Raw genomic sequence first — 16488 nt, forward strand, 5'->3', positions numbered from 1 at the left:
CATGGATCGGCCCCTTTTCATTTGCTGCCCCTCACTCCTGGAACCTCCTTCCCCCATGAGCATGGTTCATCACCTCTTTAACCACCTTCAAAACTGAGTTAAAGATAATACTGTTCAGGGAAGCATTCCCAGACATTGCATGATTGTTATCCTATGTTATTTTAATTTGTTGTCTGCTATATTTCATTGTTTGAATGTTAAGATGAATTAATAAATATTATGTTAAATATTTTCGTAGAATGTTTGCCATAGGCAGATTTATCTTATCTATTTTAATTGATTGTATGTACAGCACTGTGTAAATTTACAGTGCTTTATAAATAAAGCTTAATAATAATAATAATAATGAAGGCAAGCCTTTGCCTCCCAAGCCTATCCTCAGCTCGGCTGTCCTTTCGGATGACATCCGGGCTGGGAACCAGGAGGGAAGACAAGTGTTTGCTTCCCAAGCCTCTCCCTAGCTCAACTGTCCCTTTGGGAGACAGCCAGGCTGGGAAAGAAGCTCCAGGAGTGAGCCTACTACCTTATTGACCCATGTACATATATGTCAACTCATCTGAAGAGATCTTGCCAAGAACCCCCCATGATAGGGTCACCATGCGTCAGAAAAGACTTGAAGACATACAACAACAAAGGACTTTGTCCTAAATATCCAAGCTTCCACTTTCCTGTGATCCTGCATTTCTGAAGCAGAAGCAATGGAGATGTTGAACTTCCCTTTCCATACACTAAGCTAGGCTTAATCTATGAGAAACCTAGAGTACTGCAGTTAGAAGATGTCCCATTCTGTATATAGGAAGAAGCTCCATATTCTGTCCTTTGATGATTTTTTTAGATTGCTGACTTGCTTCAACAGCCAGTTCCAGGTGGAAGGAAAGCTTAAAACAAAGAGGCATAATAGAATCTCTCTGTGTGTTTCTCCTTTTTCTCTTTTTATATCTTCTCTCTAGTTTTGCCTCCTCTCAGATTTTCCTAAATCTCTCCCCACATCGTTTTGTCTATGTCTTCTCTCTCTCTATTTGCCCAGTCATATGTTCATGATCACTTTTGTGTTTCTTCCCCCTTTCTCTGTTTTTCTTTCTCTCAACCGCCCCCGTACCCCCATGTTCCCTGCATTTCAGTTGTGGAAATAGAATTTGTAACAGCTCCCACCACCTCCACCACCACCATCAGAATCATTTGGTGGTTGCAGACACAGCCTGTGTTTTAAGGGACATGACAGGTGTTGCCATGGGCCCAAAGGGGTTGAGGGCCCTTGTTTTAGCTTGTTAGTCATTGCAGTTTGGAAATTGCAATTCCGTTTCCTCTCTGACAAAAATCCTGGCTCTGCTTCTGGCAGCACAGGTTTCAGTCTGAAGCAAACTACTTTGCCCTCTGTGGTCCTACTTTTCTTTTCCCTTAGCTGAAATGCCAATCAATTTGCACAGTGGTAAAAAAATACAACCTGGAGTGATGAAAATATTAACCCACAATCCTCACCTTTGAAACCAGGCCAGTTGAATTGGGCAAGAAAGAGACGGCCAGGTAGAAAAGGCATGTCTGATAAGCTCTGCGTGTGAAGAGCTGTCACTGTGTCCCACTTGTCAGATTTCTGTCCACACCGAAGAGGATAATTGAATTGAGGATATGTATTCCTCTCAAAACAGGTATAGTTTCCTGTGTCTTGCACACTTCACAGATTTCAGGATTTTTCCTGTAAAGATGGTAAAGTTCAGATGCCCATTTCTTGTCTAAAACAAGCTCTGACACAATGAAAATTCTGATGCAGACAAAAGCCTAAGTTTGTGTCAAGAATTTCAGCTGCAGTAATATGTTCTGGTCTAGACATAAAAGAGCCTCAACATCCAAGCACAGTGATAGCCCATATAAACTGATTAATGTCACAAGACAGTAACCTCAGATTTAGCAGATCTTGGAGTATTAGTAACCAATTGCAACTTTTCATGTTTTATTCTGCTGTCAAAAGCATTTCATTAGGGATTTGTTTTCCGTATCACATTGAATCATGTGAGGATTTTGTTTTTGATGGAACTTCCGTCTTCTTCTTCTGGATGTATGTAGGATAAGGTTACTGAGAAGTATTTTTATGAATTAGTAGTTTAAATAATAAAAGTAGAAGTACTTTCTAATAGTATTCAGAATATAGTTATGCATGTTTGTTAGTGTTGTGTGCCTTCAAATCATTTCTGGCTTATGGCGACCCTAAAGTGACCTTATCATGGATTTTTCCAGAGCTGGGAGTGTGCGACTTGCCCAAAGTCACCCAGTGGGTTTCCATGGCTGAGCAGGGAATCAAACCCTAGTCTCCATAGTTATAGTCCAACGCTCAAGCCCCTACGGCTATCATTTATCCATATACTGAACACTAAATGTATATTTTTTGGTAAGGCATATGGCCACAATCCAGAGAACCAAATTACAGTATTACCTGCATAAGCCTTGCTGTTCATTCACCTTTTACCAGCGTTAGTAGAATGTTAATTTTTTTTTCAATCTGACATAGGCCACAACTATTCAGAAAGGGGAATTTCAAAAGTTTCATCATGTTTCAGAAGCATTGGATCTGCCATCAGGAGATTTCTGAATCCTGGGCAGAATATTGCATTACATGATCAATGTAGGACAATTATTTCTATTATTGTCTTTTTAACAAACAAAACAAAAACAGTGGCTAGAGTTAAGTGAGCATGGATGGATTGGGTCAGAAATGTCGATAGTTGATTATTGTCTCGTGTTAAGTATTATAAATAAATCAAACATTCTTTTGCAGATTTCTCCCAATTCAAACTGGGGAGGGGATAGTGTTCGTTTCTTGTCATACTAGTTCTTTCTTGTTTATGTGTGTACTTGGAAGATAGAACAGAAAAACGTGAATAGGCAGTTCCTTTTAATTAGTGAAATTTAAGTCAGATGCATATCTGAAGAAGTAATGAGCTTCATAAAAGCAAGACCTCATTGGATCAAAGTCGGTTTAAGATAAGGGCATCTCAAGATCACAGAGGAAGCTGCCCAGCAGTCCAATTTGCATAAAAAATTACTGTCAGAAACAGGCCGTGGAAGCAGCCCTGGCATTTTGATCTCTTGGCCTTTGTCATGGAGATTCCTTGCAGAGAAGGGAGGAAGGCCAGTGTCCCAGATAATGATTAACTGTTTTAATGGCATTCATTCATTCATTCACTCATTCCGCACTAACTACTCATGCAGAAAAAAGGGTTATGTAAAATGACATTAGAAGAAAATCATTTGTAATCGTTGCATCGGGGCTGCACTTTGAGGAGACATTAGGAGTAAATCCATGGCGTGGTAGGCTTATGCTTTATCTTCTGATATTTACTGAGTTTACTGGTGCATGAAAAGCTTTCAGCAAGAATAGCAGATGGGATGGACCTTTCATAGGTAATGCTATCTACTGGGTTATTACTTCTATATATTGATAGTGAAGTAATCTTCAAGATATCACCCTACAAAATATAGATTATTTAAATGTTTGTCACAAAAAATCCTATAACACAGGGCAGCTATGATCATGAATGCTTCATTTTGTACCCATTGGATCAGAGACCTTAAATGCCTTTTTAAACCTGAAATAATGAGAATATAGTGAGCTTGACATCATATTGGGGTTTTCTGCTCTGCCTTTTGGACAGCTGTAGGGGGATATGCATAGTTAATCTGAATAGCAAGTATTCAATTTAATTTGTCTCTTTAAATCTGACCTTTTCAATTACATAAACAAAAGGAAGTGCCTTGCAGACATGTTTTGATGTCACATGAACATATTCTTCCTGCATCTGTTTCTTCTTCCAAGTGCTGATGTAGAATTATGTCCTTATTTTTTTTAAAAGAATAATGCCATACTTTCTATTCTTTGTAGAGCAAGATATTATTTATTAGAATTGATTTTCAGCTGGCATTCTTAATTTTACTGAAATAAGCAGAATTATCAGTTGTTTTTGTTGTTGTTGTTGTGGCTTGCAGTATAGAATACTTTTAATAGTTTTTTTTTTTAAATAAATAGTTAGGAGTCATAGTTAAAACTCAAGGATCTGTTTTAGATGTTGCTTTTCCAGTCATGAATTTCATAATTTGTATACAATTTAAGGAAATTGAATGTAATTATCAATTATCAGGTTTTTATGTATCACATAAAAAGTATACCACATTTCAAAGCAAGCCTCCTGAAGGCTCTTCACAGAATAAAAAATTAAAACAGTAACACATAATTAAAACAACATAAAACATTTAAAACAGCTGCAACAATAAAAATTGTATTATAAAAGGTGGGCCTAAATTCACTTAAAAGCTAATGGTCATAAAAGCCTGTTTAAATAGGGAGGGAGTCACATGCAGATCCCACAGTAAGCTTTCAAAAATAACAGTGGTGCCATAACAGAAAAGTCCCTATCTTTCATCCCCAGTAGAAAGTGTTTTTTAATTTAAAAAAAGCAAAAGTAAAATAATAATTTATGTTGAAACAGCAGGCAGCCATCAGAACAACTCCTCTTTGGAGGAGAATGGGAGTGTGATGGACTGAGAGAAATAAAGCCCTTACACAGAACATTTTTAAAGTTGCAGTATAGACTGGTAAAGTTTCATCTGGTTTTGCGGTTGTTTTTATTATATTCAGCACTAAGGTTGCACACATCTTATTTGACTAAAATAAATATTTCTTTCTCTTTATGCCTAGGGCTACAATGTGTGCTGCTTAATCCCAATATTTGTTTATTTGGAAGTAAACCTCTTTTCTTTAGACTAAATATTGATAGGAGAATTGTGCTGAAAAAAATCTTTAATTATGTGACAACTAATGTACTGCTGTTGACTGCATTGCGCCAGGGTGGCTAGGTTATTTTAATTATAAATAATTATATTTGAATCTTAATTACTACCATTTTTTCTGTTGCAGACAAAACCAGGACCACTCAAGAGGGCAAATTCTTCTTCTGATCATTCTCCTTCAGTGTACTGTTATAACTGTGCACAGAAAGGCCACTATGGATATGTAAGTTTCAGTAGATTCTGCCATTATTACGTATGACATTCCCAAGAAAACATCAACCACCTGCAGTATTGAGCTGTTGTGGGCTCATTTGTAGTCATCTGAAGTCATTATAAATGTTCCAACCAAAAATTCTTCCAGTACAATTTACAAATAAATTGTGGACCATCTCAAATGTTCTGTAGGTAAATGTAATCAATACTGTAGTAAGTGGCCTTTGTTATATTTTCCCCTGTTAATTCTTAGACAAGGAGGAAGCCAAGAACAAGGTTGGTTGAAGAATGTTGAACGAGACTGAAGCATGTTGTCTGCAGTGACACATTAATTTTTATATCTTAGGCCTGTTATAGACTGCCAAAATAAAGCTGCTTCAGGTCTCTTTGGAGGTATGCTGTTTAAATGATGCATGCACACTAAGAATCCAGAAGCTGCACCAAAGCTGCACTCCAGCGCTTAGGAATGGAGTGTGGCTTTGGGCAACCTCCGGACTCTTAGGACCCATGCATCATTTAAATAGCATACCTCCAAAGAGACCCCAAGCAGCTTTATTTTGGCAGTCTGTAACAGGCCTTAGTTGTCGTGTGTGTGTGTGTGTGTGTGTGTGTGTGTGTGTGTGTATCTTATCACCTTTTGGTTATGCAGCCTAAAAGTGGATGCTGAAGATGCTGAAATAGTTAACATTTTCTATACCTTGGCTTTGTCATAAACCAAAATAAACACTGTAGTCAAGAAATCAGACGATGACTTGGACTTGGGAGGGCAGCTATGAAGGGAACTAGACACGGTCCTCAAGTGTAAAGATATATCGTTAAATACTAAAATCAGAATCATTCATGGCACAATATTTCTAATGTCTCTGTATGGTTATGAAAGCTGGACCGTGAAGAGCTGACAGGAGAATACTCATTTGAAATGTGCTGCAGGAGGAGAGTTCTACAGATACTGTGGACTAATGGACAAAAACAAAAAAACAACCCAAAACAAATCATGCCTGAACTGTCACTAGAAGCCAGATGACTGAACCGGGACAGCCATACTTTGGACATATCATGAGATGTCATAATTCATTAGAAAAAACAATAATGTTAAGTAAAGTTGAAGCCAGTAGGAAAAAAGGAAAACCACATTACCCTTTCAAGCCACAGCCTTGAGTTTACAAGAACTGAGCAGGGCTATTAATAACATGGTACCTTGGAGGTGTTATTCATAGAGTTGCCATAGGTTAAAGCCACTTATCAACAGTTAAGAACAACAGTGGTTCCAGGGGTGATTCAGGTAACTAGTTATCTTTGGCACTTGTATCATCTCACGTGCCATACATCAAGATTGTCTTACTGTAGTTATGCTGTACAATGTTTCTGGTATACTTTACAAGACTGCTGACTACTTAAGTTCCTCTGTTCTAAGTCTTGCAGTTGGTTATTCTTCACTCTGGATTTACACAAAGAAAACTGGATTTTGGCCATTTTATGACCAGAATAGTGTGGGAATGGAAAGCCTTAAAATAATTGCAACCAAATATTCTTAGGGTTTTTTTTGGTACTTAGTATGGTATTTTGATTAACATACACAAACTCTACCAAAATCAGTGTGGGTAGGCAACCATATTGGGAAACAGTAGTTGAAATTACTCAAAGCAATATGAACTGAGAAAAGTGCACATAAACTGTTTGATTTTGCAAGCCGAAAGAACATGTATTAATTATAACTAAGATTCAATCTCGAAATATTGTTGTTGTTTCTGAGGAACTTTGAACAGCTTTTAATACCACCATCCAAAGCTAGCAAAAAAATGTAGTAGACTGAATCTACAAAGATTTACACTGCAGAGTTCTTTCAGCTAGTCTCAAAGGTGCTACAAGATACTTCTGTATACATTACTCCCTTGATACTGAAAAAGTTCTGAGATTGTACAAGGAATCTTGCCTTTCTTTGTTGGTCTAATAAACCCATTGCCACAATGGACTCTGGAATTTATCTTATGCTCAGCGTGAACCACAATAGAAATGGACTTTATAAGTTTCCTTGTTGAGTTTAACCCCTTCTAAATTGATTTTGTATAGGAGAAATGCTTTATAGACTTAAGTCTACTCAGTGAAAACTTCTGTGGAAATTATTCATTTAAGAAGGTCAAAAAGGCTGTTGGCATTGGGACCATAAGAACAAAATTACATCAGGAAATGGTTAATATTAATCTTCAAATGCTGTTTCATGCCCTGTCATTGCCACAGCAAGTGCATGCAGTGTTAAGAAATAAATTGTGCAGCTATCCACACATATTGTGTAAAATAGCATTCCTTACAGGACAAGGAAACAAGCTGGTCCAGGAAATGTTATGTGGGCAGACAGCTACAAACCCAGTTTTTGTGCTAGAGAGAGAGGCACCTTTACACTATCTGCTGCAACAATGACTAGTGTGAGAAATTTATAATTCTGTTTGATGGGCAGAGCAGGTGGTCCCTTGATAAGGATCCAAGTCACATGGGAAGATAGATGGATTTGAGTTGTTGAATTCAGCCAACACATGATACTGATTTTTGAACAAGGTCAACAATCAACATTTTAACATGTTCAGAGATAGACTAGAGTAAATTGAATATCAAGCAAACATACAAATTGGAATGAGGGCCTCTTCCTTGCACAAACGGAAACAGTTGGTGCTGATGGCAAAGAGATGTTGCCAGTGATATTGATATCTTGACCATCTTTTGCTGTCTTATGTATTTACAGAATAGAGAAGTGTCATTGCAGCCAGAATAAAGCAGGGTACAGATAAAAGCAAAAAGTAGTAAAATCTTGTGGTTTTTACTTGTGTGACTAGCGAGATGCTTTTGCTTTTCAGAGATGTGCAGTTTCCAGCTGTTGGATGAAGGTCTGAAGAAGGTTATGAAAGACTGATAAAGAGATGATAGTTCATTATACCTACCTCATTCCTTTATCAGTCTTTCATAACCTTCTTCAGACCTTGGTCCAACAGCTGGACGCTGCACATCCCTGAAAAGCAAAATTATCTTGCTAGCCACACAAGTAAAAACCACAAGTATTATATAACCTGTTGGTCTCTTACCAACAGTTGGTTCAGATTCGGTTTAGCAGCACTTATTGCTTGCCTCTGCAAACAGTGGGTTGGCAAACAGTGAATTACCAGCTCCTACCAATATACACAGACCTCCCACCAGCACTTGCATTTTGTTGAAGTCATTGGGTGCCACTGTAAAACAGATTGTAAACCCCACTTTGCTTCAGGCCTCAAATATGTTTGCCACAAGCATAACCATGAAGTTATAATTATAATGGAAACCATATATGCTGGTTATCTCCATCATTACCAGTCTCTTGAGGATTGAAAAACACGCTTGCACCTGTAACACAGCAGATCACTCCACTGTTATATCACATCAATTTTTGTGTAATATCTTCATTAAAAATATACTATTCCAAGTTTTGTTGTAAATCTATTACACTTTAAATAACAGCCCTTTATGGGGCCTGTTCACTTAAAATAGGTTTTATTACTTCTTTATTCACCTTAATTTACCAAGCCTTCTTGCAGCTACAACTTTGAAGAGATAAGTTGCCATGAATGTGTATAGACATAGCTGTGAGGGTCTTGAGCAAGTAGATAAAACTGACATGGAGATTTGAGTATTGTCCTAGCTAAGGATAGGAAACCCTGGAACAGGAAAACTATGTCAGTGTGATAAATGCTCAGATTTTGTGAGAAGAGAACATTTTAATACAATATGGAAAAAGCCACTTTCTTTTCCAGCCGATTGTTCCTATATTCTAAGTGACAGTCAATCACTGTATTTTAAGTTGGGTTCTGTGCTTGAATTACCTTGAAATGTTTGCGGAATTGTATTTAGGAACACCATGGAATGGTCTGTGGCACTGTTGTAGCATCATCCAATTATATTTACTTTCTACAAATAGCTAGAATATCTACCCCACAGGTAGTATCCTGAGCTTCAGGTGTTGGGGTCTGTTAAATATACCAAATGTTTTACTTCGTGTGAAAAATCTTGTAAATCTTGATAAAGCACCCTAAAATTCCATTGATACAAGCTGACACTATCCTGTAGTAAGAAATAGAATTTAGCCCCTATAATCCCATAATGGTGATGGTGACCACTAACTGCATATTTCAACAAATTCAGGAAAAAACATGATCATGGAAGGTTCAGCAGTTGATGGCATTCCAGGAAGACATATATTGTTATTGCCAGAGCTTTAGACTGTGCACCCTCTAAAATTAGTATGCAGAGTCCAGTTGGGAGCTCTCTGGCACAAGCCACATCGTAAGGAATGGGAATTGTATCAAAGCAGCACCATTCATATAGGGATAGACAACTACAGTAAGGCCAGATTTTTCTCCTCCAGATGAGCCACACCCACCAATTTTTCTGTCTGAGATCAGCAGGAAGTGACAACTAGAAATCACTTTTTGTTCCAACTTAAGAGTAAGTGTTAGTTGGGGAAGGGGTTTGCAGCTGATCTTATCTCCTGGAGATGCAGTTGATCTGCCACCAAAAAATACTTCCCCAGATGACAAAAAATGAGGCCTTTAGGAGTGGCAGATGTGATTGGGAGCAAGTTTAGTCATCTGAGGGGTGATTTTTAACCCCAAAAAATTGGAGTGCTAGATTTTGAGAGAGTTGGGAGATATTTGGAGTTGGCAAAAAAGGTGCAGGGTACTTGTGACCTGCTGGCCACAGTTCTTCATCCTTATATTAACAGATCATTTGCAACCTAAAGAGGAATAAGATTCTTTCTTAGGTTGTAACACAACGTAATTTAAAGCAAGACAGATCCTTGCCATCAGAGGATTCCACTTGACAATTATTGCCATTGTTTTCAGTAACACTGGAGTAAACGTTGCATGGGATTCTTCCCAGACAATTTAAAAAAACAACAGTAAGGTGTAACTTAATATCTGAAGATGCTTTGGTAGTTGGAGGTTTACGTACTGCCATTGGCCTAGTCTTTAGGACTTTTAAGAACTATATTTTGTGAACGGGGAGATCTGTGAAGCCATTTGAATCAAATCTCTCTTCAAAAGGCGTGTGGTACATAACTAAAGGACCAGTGACAAGACAATGGAGGAGATCCCTCCAAACGATGTAGCTTGTGGGAAAGCAAGAGCCCAAAAAGCAATGAGAGGGCTCAAAGGAAACCTCACCAAAGCAGATGCTGAGAGAGGTTGTTTTTCTCTGGAACATCTCAATAGTGTAAAATGGTCAGGACCTAAAATGAAAAAGTTATCTCACTGTTACTGAAATGGCAAAGAACCTCTTCTTGTATTCAAATTGTGTGCCCCCGGCAAGCTCTGAGGCTAAATAAAATAGAGGTTTTGCAGATGTGTCTTGCATTCACTTTCCAAACTGTCAGTCAGATACAGTATTTCTCCAGTGGTTTGATAACAGGCTGAACTTTCCATCCTTTGTGTGTTACCTGTGGTGCTAAAGAGCATCCCCAGAGTATTTAACAGTACAAAGCGTGTGGCAGCAGTGGCAGCTGACTTGAAAAAGGGCCTGGGAAAGTACATGTCATACACTATTGAGGTGATTATTCAATGCAGTGATGTTAAAAAGAGGAAGTAGGAGTGCCTGTTTTTAAAAGGCTTATGCTTTTTCATCCACAAGGGCTTTTCTGTCAACATATTGAAGGGGGAAAAGGCCATCTGTCTGCAGCATAAGCTCTAGACTTTGTGCGGCATCTATAGGAAGACCTTGAGGGAGTGTGCTCCACAGCCATCAAAGATTGCCCAGGCTTCTGTATATAGCCTTGTCTAAAAGTATTCTGATGGGATCCTGGAAAATATTTGGCACACACAGATGGAAAACCATTGACTATTACCTCTTTTTTAAACCCACTAAAATATTACAAAATAGATTTTCCTCTGACATTTTTTAAAATTTCAAATAAAAAGTAATGTTTCCGGTAAAAGCCACATCTTTCATTCCATACCCCCTCTGCCTAACAGTATTGGTGCATCAGAACGATGGTACGTTGAGCTTTAATTTGAAAAGGGAGCTACCTGCATTCTTCCATTCAGCAGGTTCAGGGACAAATCTGACTCCTTGGATGCATCCACACTGCTATGGCTCATTGCTATGGAATTCTGGAATTTGAGCGATTTAGCCTTCTCTGCCAGAGAGTTCTGGTGCCAAAACAAACTACAATTCCCAAAATTCCATAGCATTGAAACATGACTGTTAAAATGGTGTCAAACTGAATTATTTCTGCAGTGCAGATGGAGCCCGCCTCACCCATATCATTTGAAACTCTAAGCAGCAGAGCTTATTAGAAAGTGCCCACTATTTTGATCCATGAGCTCTTTATAGGAAACACAGGTGGCTCTGGGTGTAAGATGTTTTAAATTTTCTTTTCTTTTTTGGGAATAATATATTCTAACTGATTTCAGGACACTAGATCTCCAAGAAACCAGGGTTCAAATCCCTCCTTAGCCAGAAAATCTGAGGCAAGTTACATTCTCGCAGCCTAAAACAAAAGCAACGGCAAACTATCTCTAGATAAATCCTGGGATAGAATAGAATCCTGGGATAGGATCGCCATAAGATGGAAATGAGTTGAAAGAATACAAAAAGAACAAAACCAGTTATGTAAATTTATTGGAGCAAAGATAAAATGTAGTAGGGGAAAGTATAATATTTGTTATTTGTTTGTTTGCTTATATCCTGCCTTTATTCCAATAAGGGACCCAAGGGGGTTTACAACAACCTTTACACAAATACAACTAAAACATTTTCTTTTGTAGGATATCTTACACAGATATTTAGCTGAAGTTAGGATTTATGTTTTTATTACAAAACAGGAAGAAAAAATGGTACAGTTAATTTGGTTTGGTTTATTAAACAGAGTTTGAATTATGAAAAGCGGGGAGATAAGTGAAATTTGTGGAAACAAATCATTTTGAAATTTGACTTACAGGAATGCACAGAAAGACGGATGTTTGGAGGAACATTTCCTACCTTCCCTTTCATTTACTACTATGATAATGAACATGATATCAAGAGACATACTCAGAGAGCAAAGAAGAGAGTACAAGGTATGAAATATATGTGTGGATCTTTTAGTGTCCATTTTTGGTTGTTGCTTATTTTGCCCAGTCAAAACATACGATCAGATTGCTTGTATTTTTATTACTTCTTTAATTAAATTGAATAAGTAAAAGAAAAAGCATTAGGGATAATGTTTCATCTCTAGAATCATAGAATCGTAGAGATGGAAGAGACCACAAGGGCCATCCAGTCCAACCCCATTCTGCCATGCAGGAACTCTCAATCAAAGTAGCCTCTGTTTAAAGACTTCCAAGTAAGGAGACTCCACTATACTCCGAGGAAGAGTGTTCCACTGTCGAACAGCCCTTACTGTCAGGAAGTTGGGGAATCTCTTTTCCTGGAGCTTGCATCCTTTGTTCCAGGTCCTGTTGTCTGGAGCAGCAGAAAACAAGCTGTCTCCCTCCTCAATATGACATCCCTTCAAGTATTTAAACAGGGCTATCGTATTATCTCTTAACCTTCTCTTCTCCAGGCTAAACATCCCCAGCTCTCTAAGCCGTTCCTCATAGGGCATGGTTTCCAGACCCTTCACCATTTTAGTCACCCTCTTTTGGACACGCTCCAGTTTCTCAATGGAGGGTGACTAAAATGGTGAACGGTCTGGAAACCATGCCCTATGAGGAAAGAAAGCAGAATGGAAGAAAGCAGAATGAACATTCTATAATAGGATAGTTCCTTCTCCTTGAAATTCTAGCATAAAATTAAAATCGCTTCAGTTCATGAGTGCAGCACTCACAGTCACATTTGCTCTTTACTCAGAAACTGAGATTTTTCATCTTTCTTGTAGGTCATAACTACATTTCGATAAAATATTCTGAAGTTTCAAGTAGTGTTGCTGTGATTTTAAAAAAAATCCAAGATGAAGCTGTTTCTGAACATGGGCACATGGACATTGCAAATCCTTTTTTTAAAATCGTATTGGTATATTTATACAAAGCAAATCAGAACGATCATTTTGAACACTGTTTATAAATGCAGGTCCTAATTTTCTGATAGGAAATTTAACTGTTATCGCTGCAAGGTACCAGTTTGATAGTAATTTCTAGGTCTAACATAAAGACTGGTAGCAGGGGTGTGTGTCTTGCTTTTGAGCTTCATTTGACAGGCGACATTAAAAGGCAATTTTTCATCACCTTGCTACCATTATGTGCAGGGTGTAGCTTATGTCACACAGGTTCCAAACTGGACACTCTGGCAGATTATTCTTTACATTCCAATAATGTGGTCTTTTATATTATGGGGTGTCTTTTCTTTGATAGAACTTCAGGAAGCTGGCCTTCTGCCAGAGGTTCTTCAACAACCACAAACAGACGATGACCAGAAAAGGCACATCCATAAGAAAAAAAGGAAAATGTTGAGGGAGTGTGACAAGAGAGGTGATAAGCATCATAAAAAGCTGAAGAAAAAGTGCCATGCAGACTCATTCAAACAAAGGAAGCATGGGAAGGAAGCCCATGGCAACTATAACATAGAGGAAGACTTTCCCAGAGGCGGTCGTGTGAATACTTTCAAAAAGAGCAAAAAAGGCAGCACACACTACAACTTTGGCCTCTCAAGAAATGGGGACAAAACAGAAATCTTTCAGTCTTCTCTGGGGTCTGCAAGAAAGCAGAAGAGGAAGAGGAAGGAGAAGCAGAGGAACTACACAAGCAATAGTCCCACAAGGGATGAAAGTTTGTTTCTTATAAAACAAAGGAAAAAGAAATCAAAAGATAAATTTAGTTCCTGAAGTGACAAAACCTGGCTTATGCATTGGAAATTGGGACTTAAGACAGGGCTTTGACACCCCTGCCTCTCCACATCCAGCAAGATAATGGGACAGTAAGTCCCACTAAGTAAAAGCTGGGGAAACCTAAGGAGGGAGTTCCCCTGTGCCATTCCATAAAAACAGTATTTTGGTTTGTGACAATAAACGATTAATATATATGAGAGTGTATGAGTACAGATAGTTTTTTACAGTTTCTGTATTTAGATTGAATTTTTATGGGAAGGGGAATATTGTGGGGAGCTGGAATCAAGAGTAAGAATAAAAGTAAAAGGAACACTGGTCTATGTAGCACCAGATTTTTTGTAAATAGTGGTGGCTGTTAAACCACTTCTGCTTAGATCATGTAGTGCATTTGCATGCCAGCTTTAAGGAAGGGCTTTCTAAACTTGGGCAGAGATAATGAAAACAAACAGGGCACCTCATAGATTGTACAGAAGTAGTCAGCGAGAGGCAACAGAAGTGAACTGTGCAGAGCTCATGCAGGGGCAGCCTGTGTATTACACAAGTATTGTAAGCTCCAACCATGAATGTTGACTCACGCTATGTCTCTGTTTCTGAGAAATGATTGAAATAGTTCTGGGAAACAGGAAGAAAGGATGCAAGAGAGTTCACTTTTACACTCTAATTTATTTTTCTGCCAGAATTTGTCAGCATGTAGCCATCTTGTGGTGATGACATTCTGCCTTAGATAATATCCAGGAGTTTTTAGTTTGTGGGCACATCTCCACAAGTTTGACTACCACGCTGGTGAAAGAGAACAAGGCCTGTTACAGACTGCCAAAATAAAGCTGCTTCGGGTCTCTTTGGAGGTATGCTATTTAAATGATGCATGGATCCTAAGAGTCCGGAGGTTGCCCAAAGCCACACTCCATTCCGAAGCGCTGGAGTGCAGCTTTGGTGCAGCTTCCGAATTCTTAGGACCCATGCATCATTTAAACAGCATACCTCCAAAGAGACCCGAAGCAGCTTTATTTTGGCAGTCTGTAACAGGCCTAAGTCTTCTTTCTCTTTTCTTTTCTTTCTCTCTTTAAAGTAGAAGGGCTTCAGTCCTAAAATCACTTTGTCCATTTTTAAAAAATATATAATCATGTATGAAATTCACTTGTTTTCAGAAATAAATTGTTTTTAATTTAATTTCTCTAAAGTAGGGTATTTTTGTACTTTGACCGGGGTACAAAGTTTGGTGAAAGGATTTAACACATTATCCAAAGGGAAAACATCCATTTTAATGCCTTTCTTGTCTCTGAAAATAAAGTATACATTGCCTTCATGTGTTAAGATGACCAAACCATGTTAGAATCGAACACAAATAATGTTGGATGTTTTACACATTCCTTTTCCCCTTCAGTATGTTACAAAAAGTGTGTTGATACCACAAAATAACAATGGAATTTTATGTTATGATGATTTGATTGGCATAATAAAACAGAAGCCCTTAACAGCAATTCCAAGTTAATATAGATCCATCATGCCATAATCTTATTGAGCATACCATTCACTGCTGCTACCAAGAACATCAAATGCAGAGGTAAGACTTGTGGGGCTCTTCAGACACTGATGAACTACAACTCTCAGCTGCCATAAGCAGTCTTGGCAGTGGTAAGAAATGTTGGAAATGGCTGTTCAGCAATATCAAGAGGGCCACATAATTCCCACCCTGACATGATGGATGGTCCAGCCAGGTAAGAGATTGTAAGAGTGGTTATATATGTAATTCTAATTATTCAGAATGGTGGGGAGCTGAGTGAGAACATATGTGAAATTCTGTCTCTTCCATACAAAGAAGCAAAATTCAGACATTTTACCTTACATTTTCCTATTAAGAGGATTTAGATTTAAAATGCATATAGTAAAGGATTTAGAGCTAATGAATAGTGAAGAGATGGCATCATATTGACTGGAATGAAAAAAGTGATGAACAGCAACATTTATGAAGGAATCCACAGAAAAGGAGAAAAAGGAAGGCAGTTAACACATTGCAATAAATCCTAGCAAGGTAAGATAATAAAGAACCTACCATGCTTGCATATCTAAAGCTGATTCCTTTTTAAATGCTTGCTGTATTTCACAGTTCTAATCAAAATGCTTTAATGATCATCTTCTTGTATATTTTAGACCAGCAGAAGTTGCCAGTTCCTATTTAATATCTTCAGAGCAGTATGTCCATGTTATTTTTATTTGTTTTATTTTGGATTTTTATCTTTTGAAAACACTGTCAGTCTGTACTCGGAAGATGCCTGGGGCTGAATAACATCAGCATCCCTGGAGAGGAAGGTGTCTCAAGGTCACAGTTGATGTGCCCTGGCAAGGTAGCATGAGGGAGTCTACATTCTGAGAATAAATAAAGGGCTTCCCTCAGTGTGAGAAGGTGGGAAGAAGGAAGCAGAAATGATTAGTTTTTGCAATAGGTTTGCCGAGGAAAGACCCTTGATATGAAGAGGTGTCAAGGATGTACTCAGTCACTTATTTGCTGTGGACTGTTACTCCAGCCGAGTGGTAGTATATCACAGGAAGCACCAGCCATTTCCAAAGTCTGCTTCTCTTCTGCTCGTGAATTCTGAAATATTCTGCATCATTAAAAGGCCAAGGAGTGGGAGACACTAATGGCTAATGGCTTAGGAAATTATGAACACTGAATT

At 38.3% G+C, this 16488-nt stretch overlaps 1 protein-coding gene across 2 annotated transcripts in view; it reads left to right on the forward strand.

Annotated features, from left to right (window-relative positions):
* The window catches only part of ZCCHC7 (zinc finger CCHC-type containing 7), a 162268-nt gene extending 147610 nt beyond the window's left edge, over window positions 1–14658 (forward strand). For both annotated transcript variants that reach the window (XM_089488735.1, XM_089488736.1), the window contains 3 exons: window positions 4907–5002; window positions 11951–12068; window positions 13341–14658. In XM_089488735.1, coding sequence (XP_089344861.1) covers window positions 4907–5002; window positions 11951–12068; window positions 13341–13810 — 684 coding nt within the window. In that variant the 3' untranslated portion in view covers window positions 13811–14658. The remainder of the gene's footprint in view (window positions 1–4906; window positions 5003–11950; window positions 12069–13340) is intronic.
* The last annotated feature ends 1830 nt before the right edge of the window (window positions 14659–16488 follow it).

The sequence above is a fragment of the Sceloporus occidentalis genome, unplaced genomic scaffold, assembly GCF_023333645.1.
Source record: "Sceloporus occidentalis isolate IW3139 unplaced genomic scaffold, rSceOcc1.0.p SCAF_1, whole genome shotgun sequence".
NCBI classification, from domain to species: domain Eukaryota; kingdom Metazoa; phylum Chordata; class Lepidosauria; order Squamata; family Phrynosomatidae; genus Sceloporus; species Sceloporus occidentalis.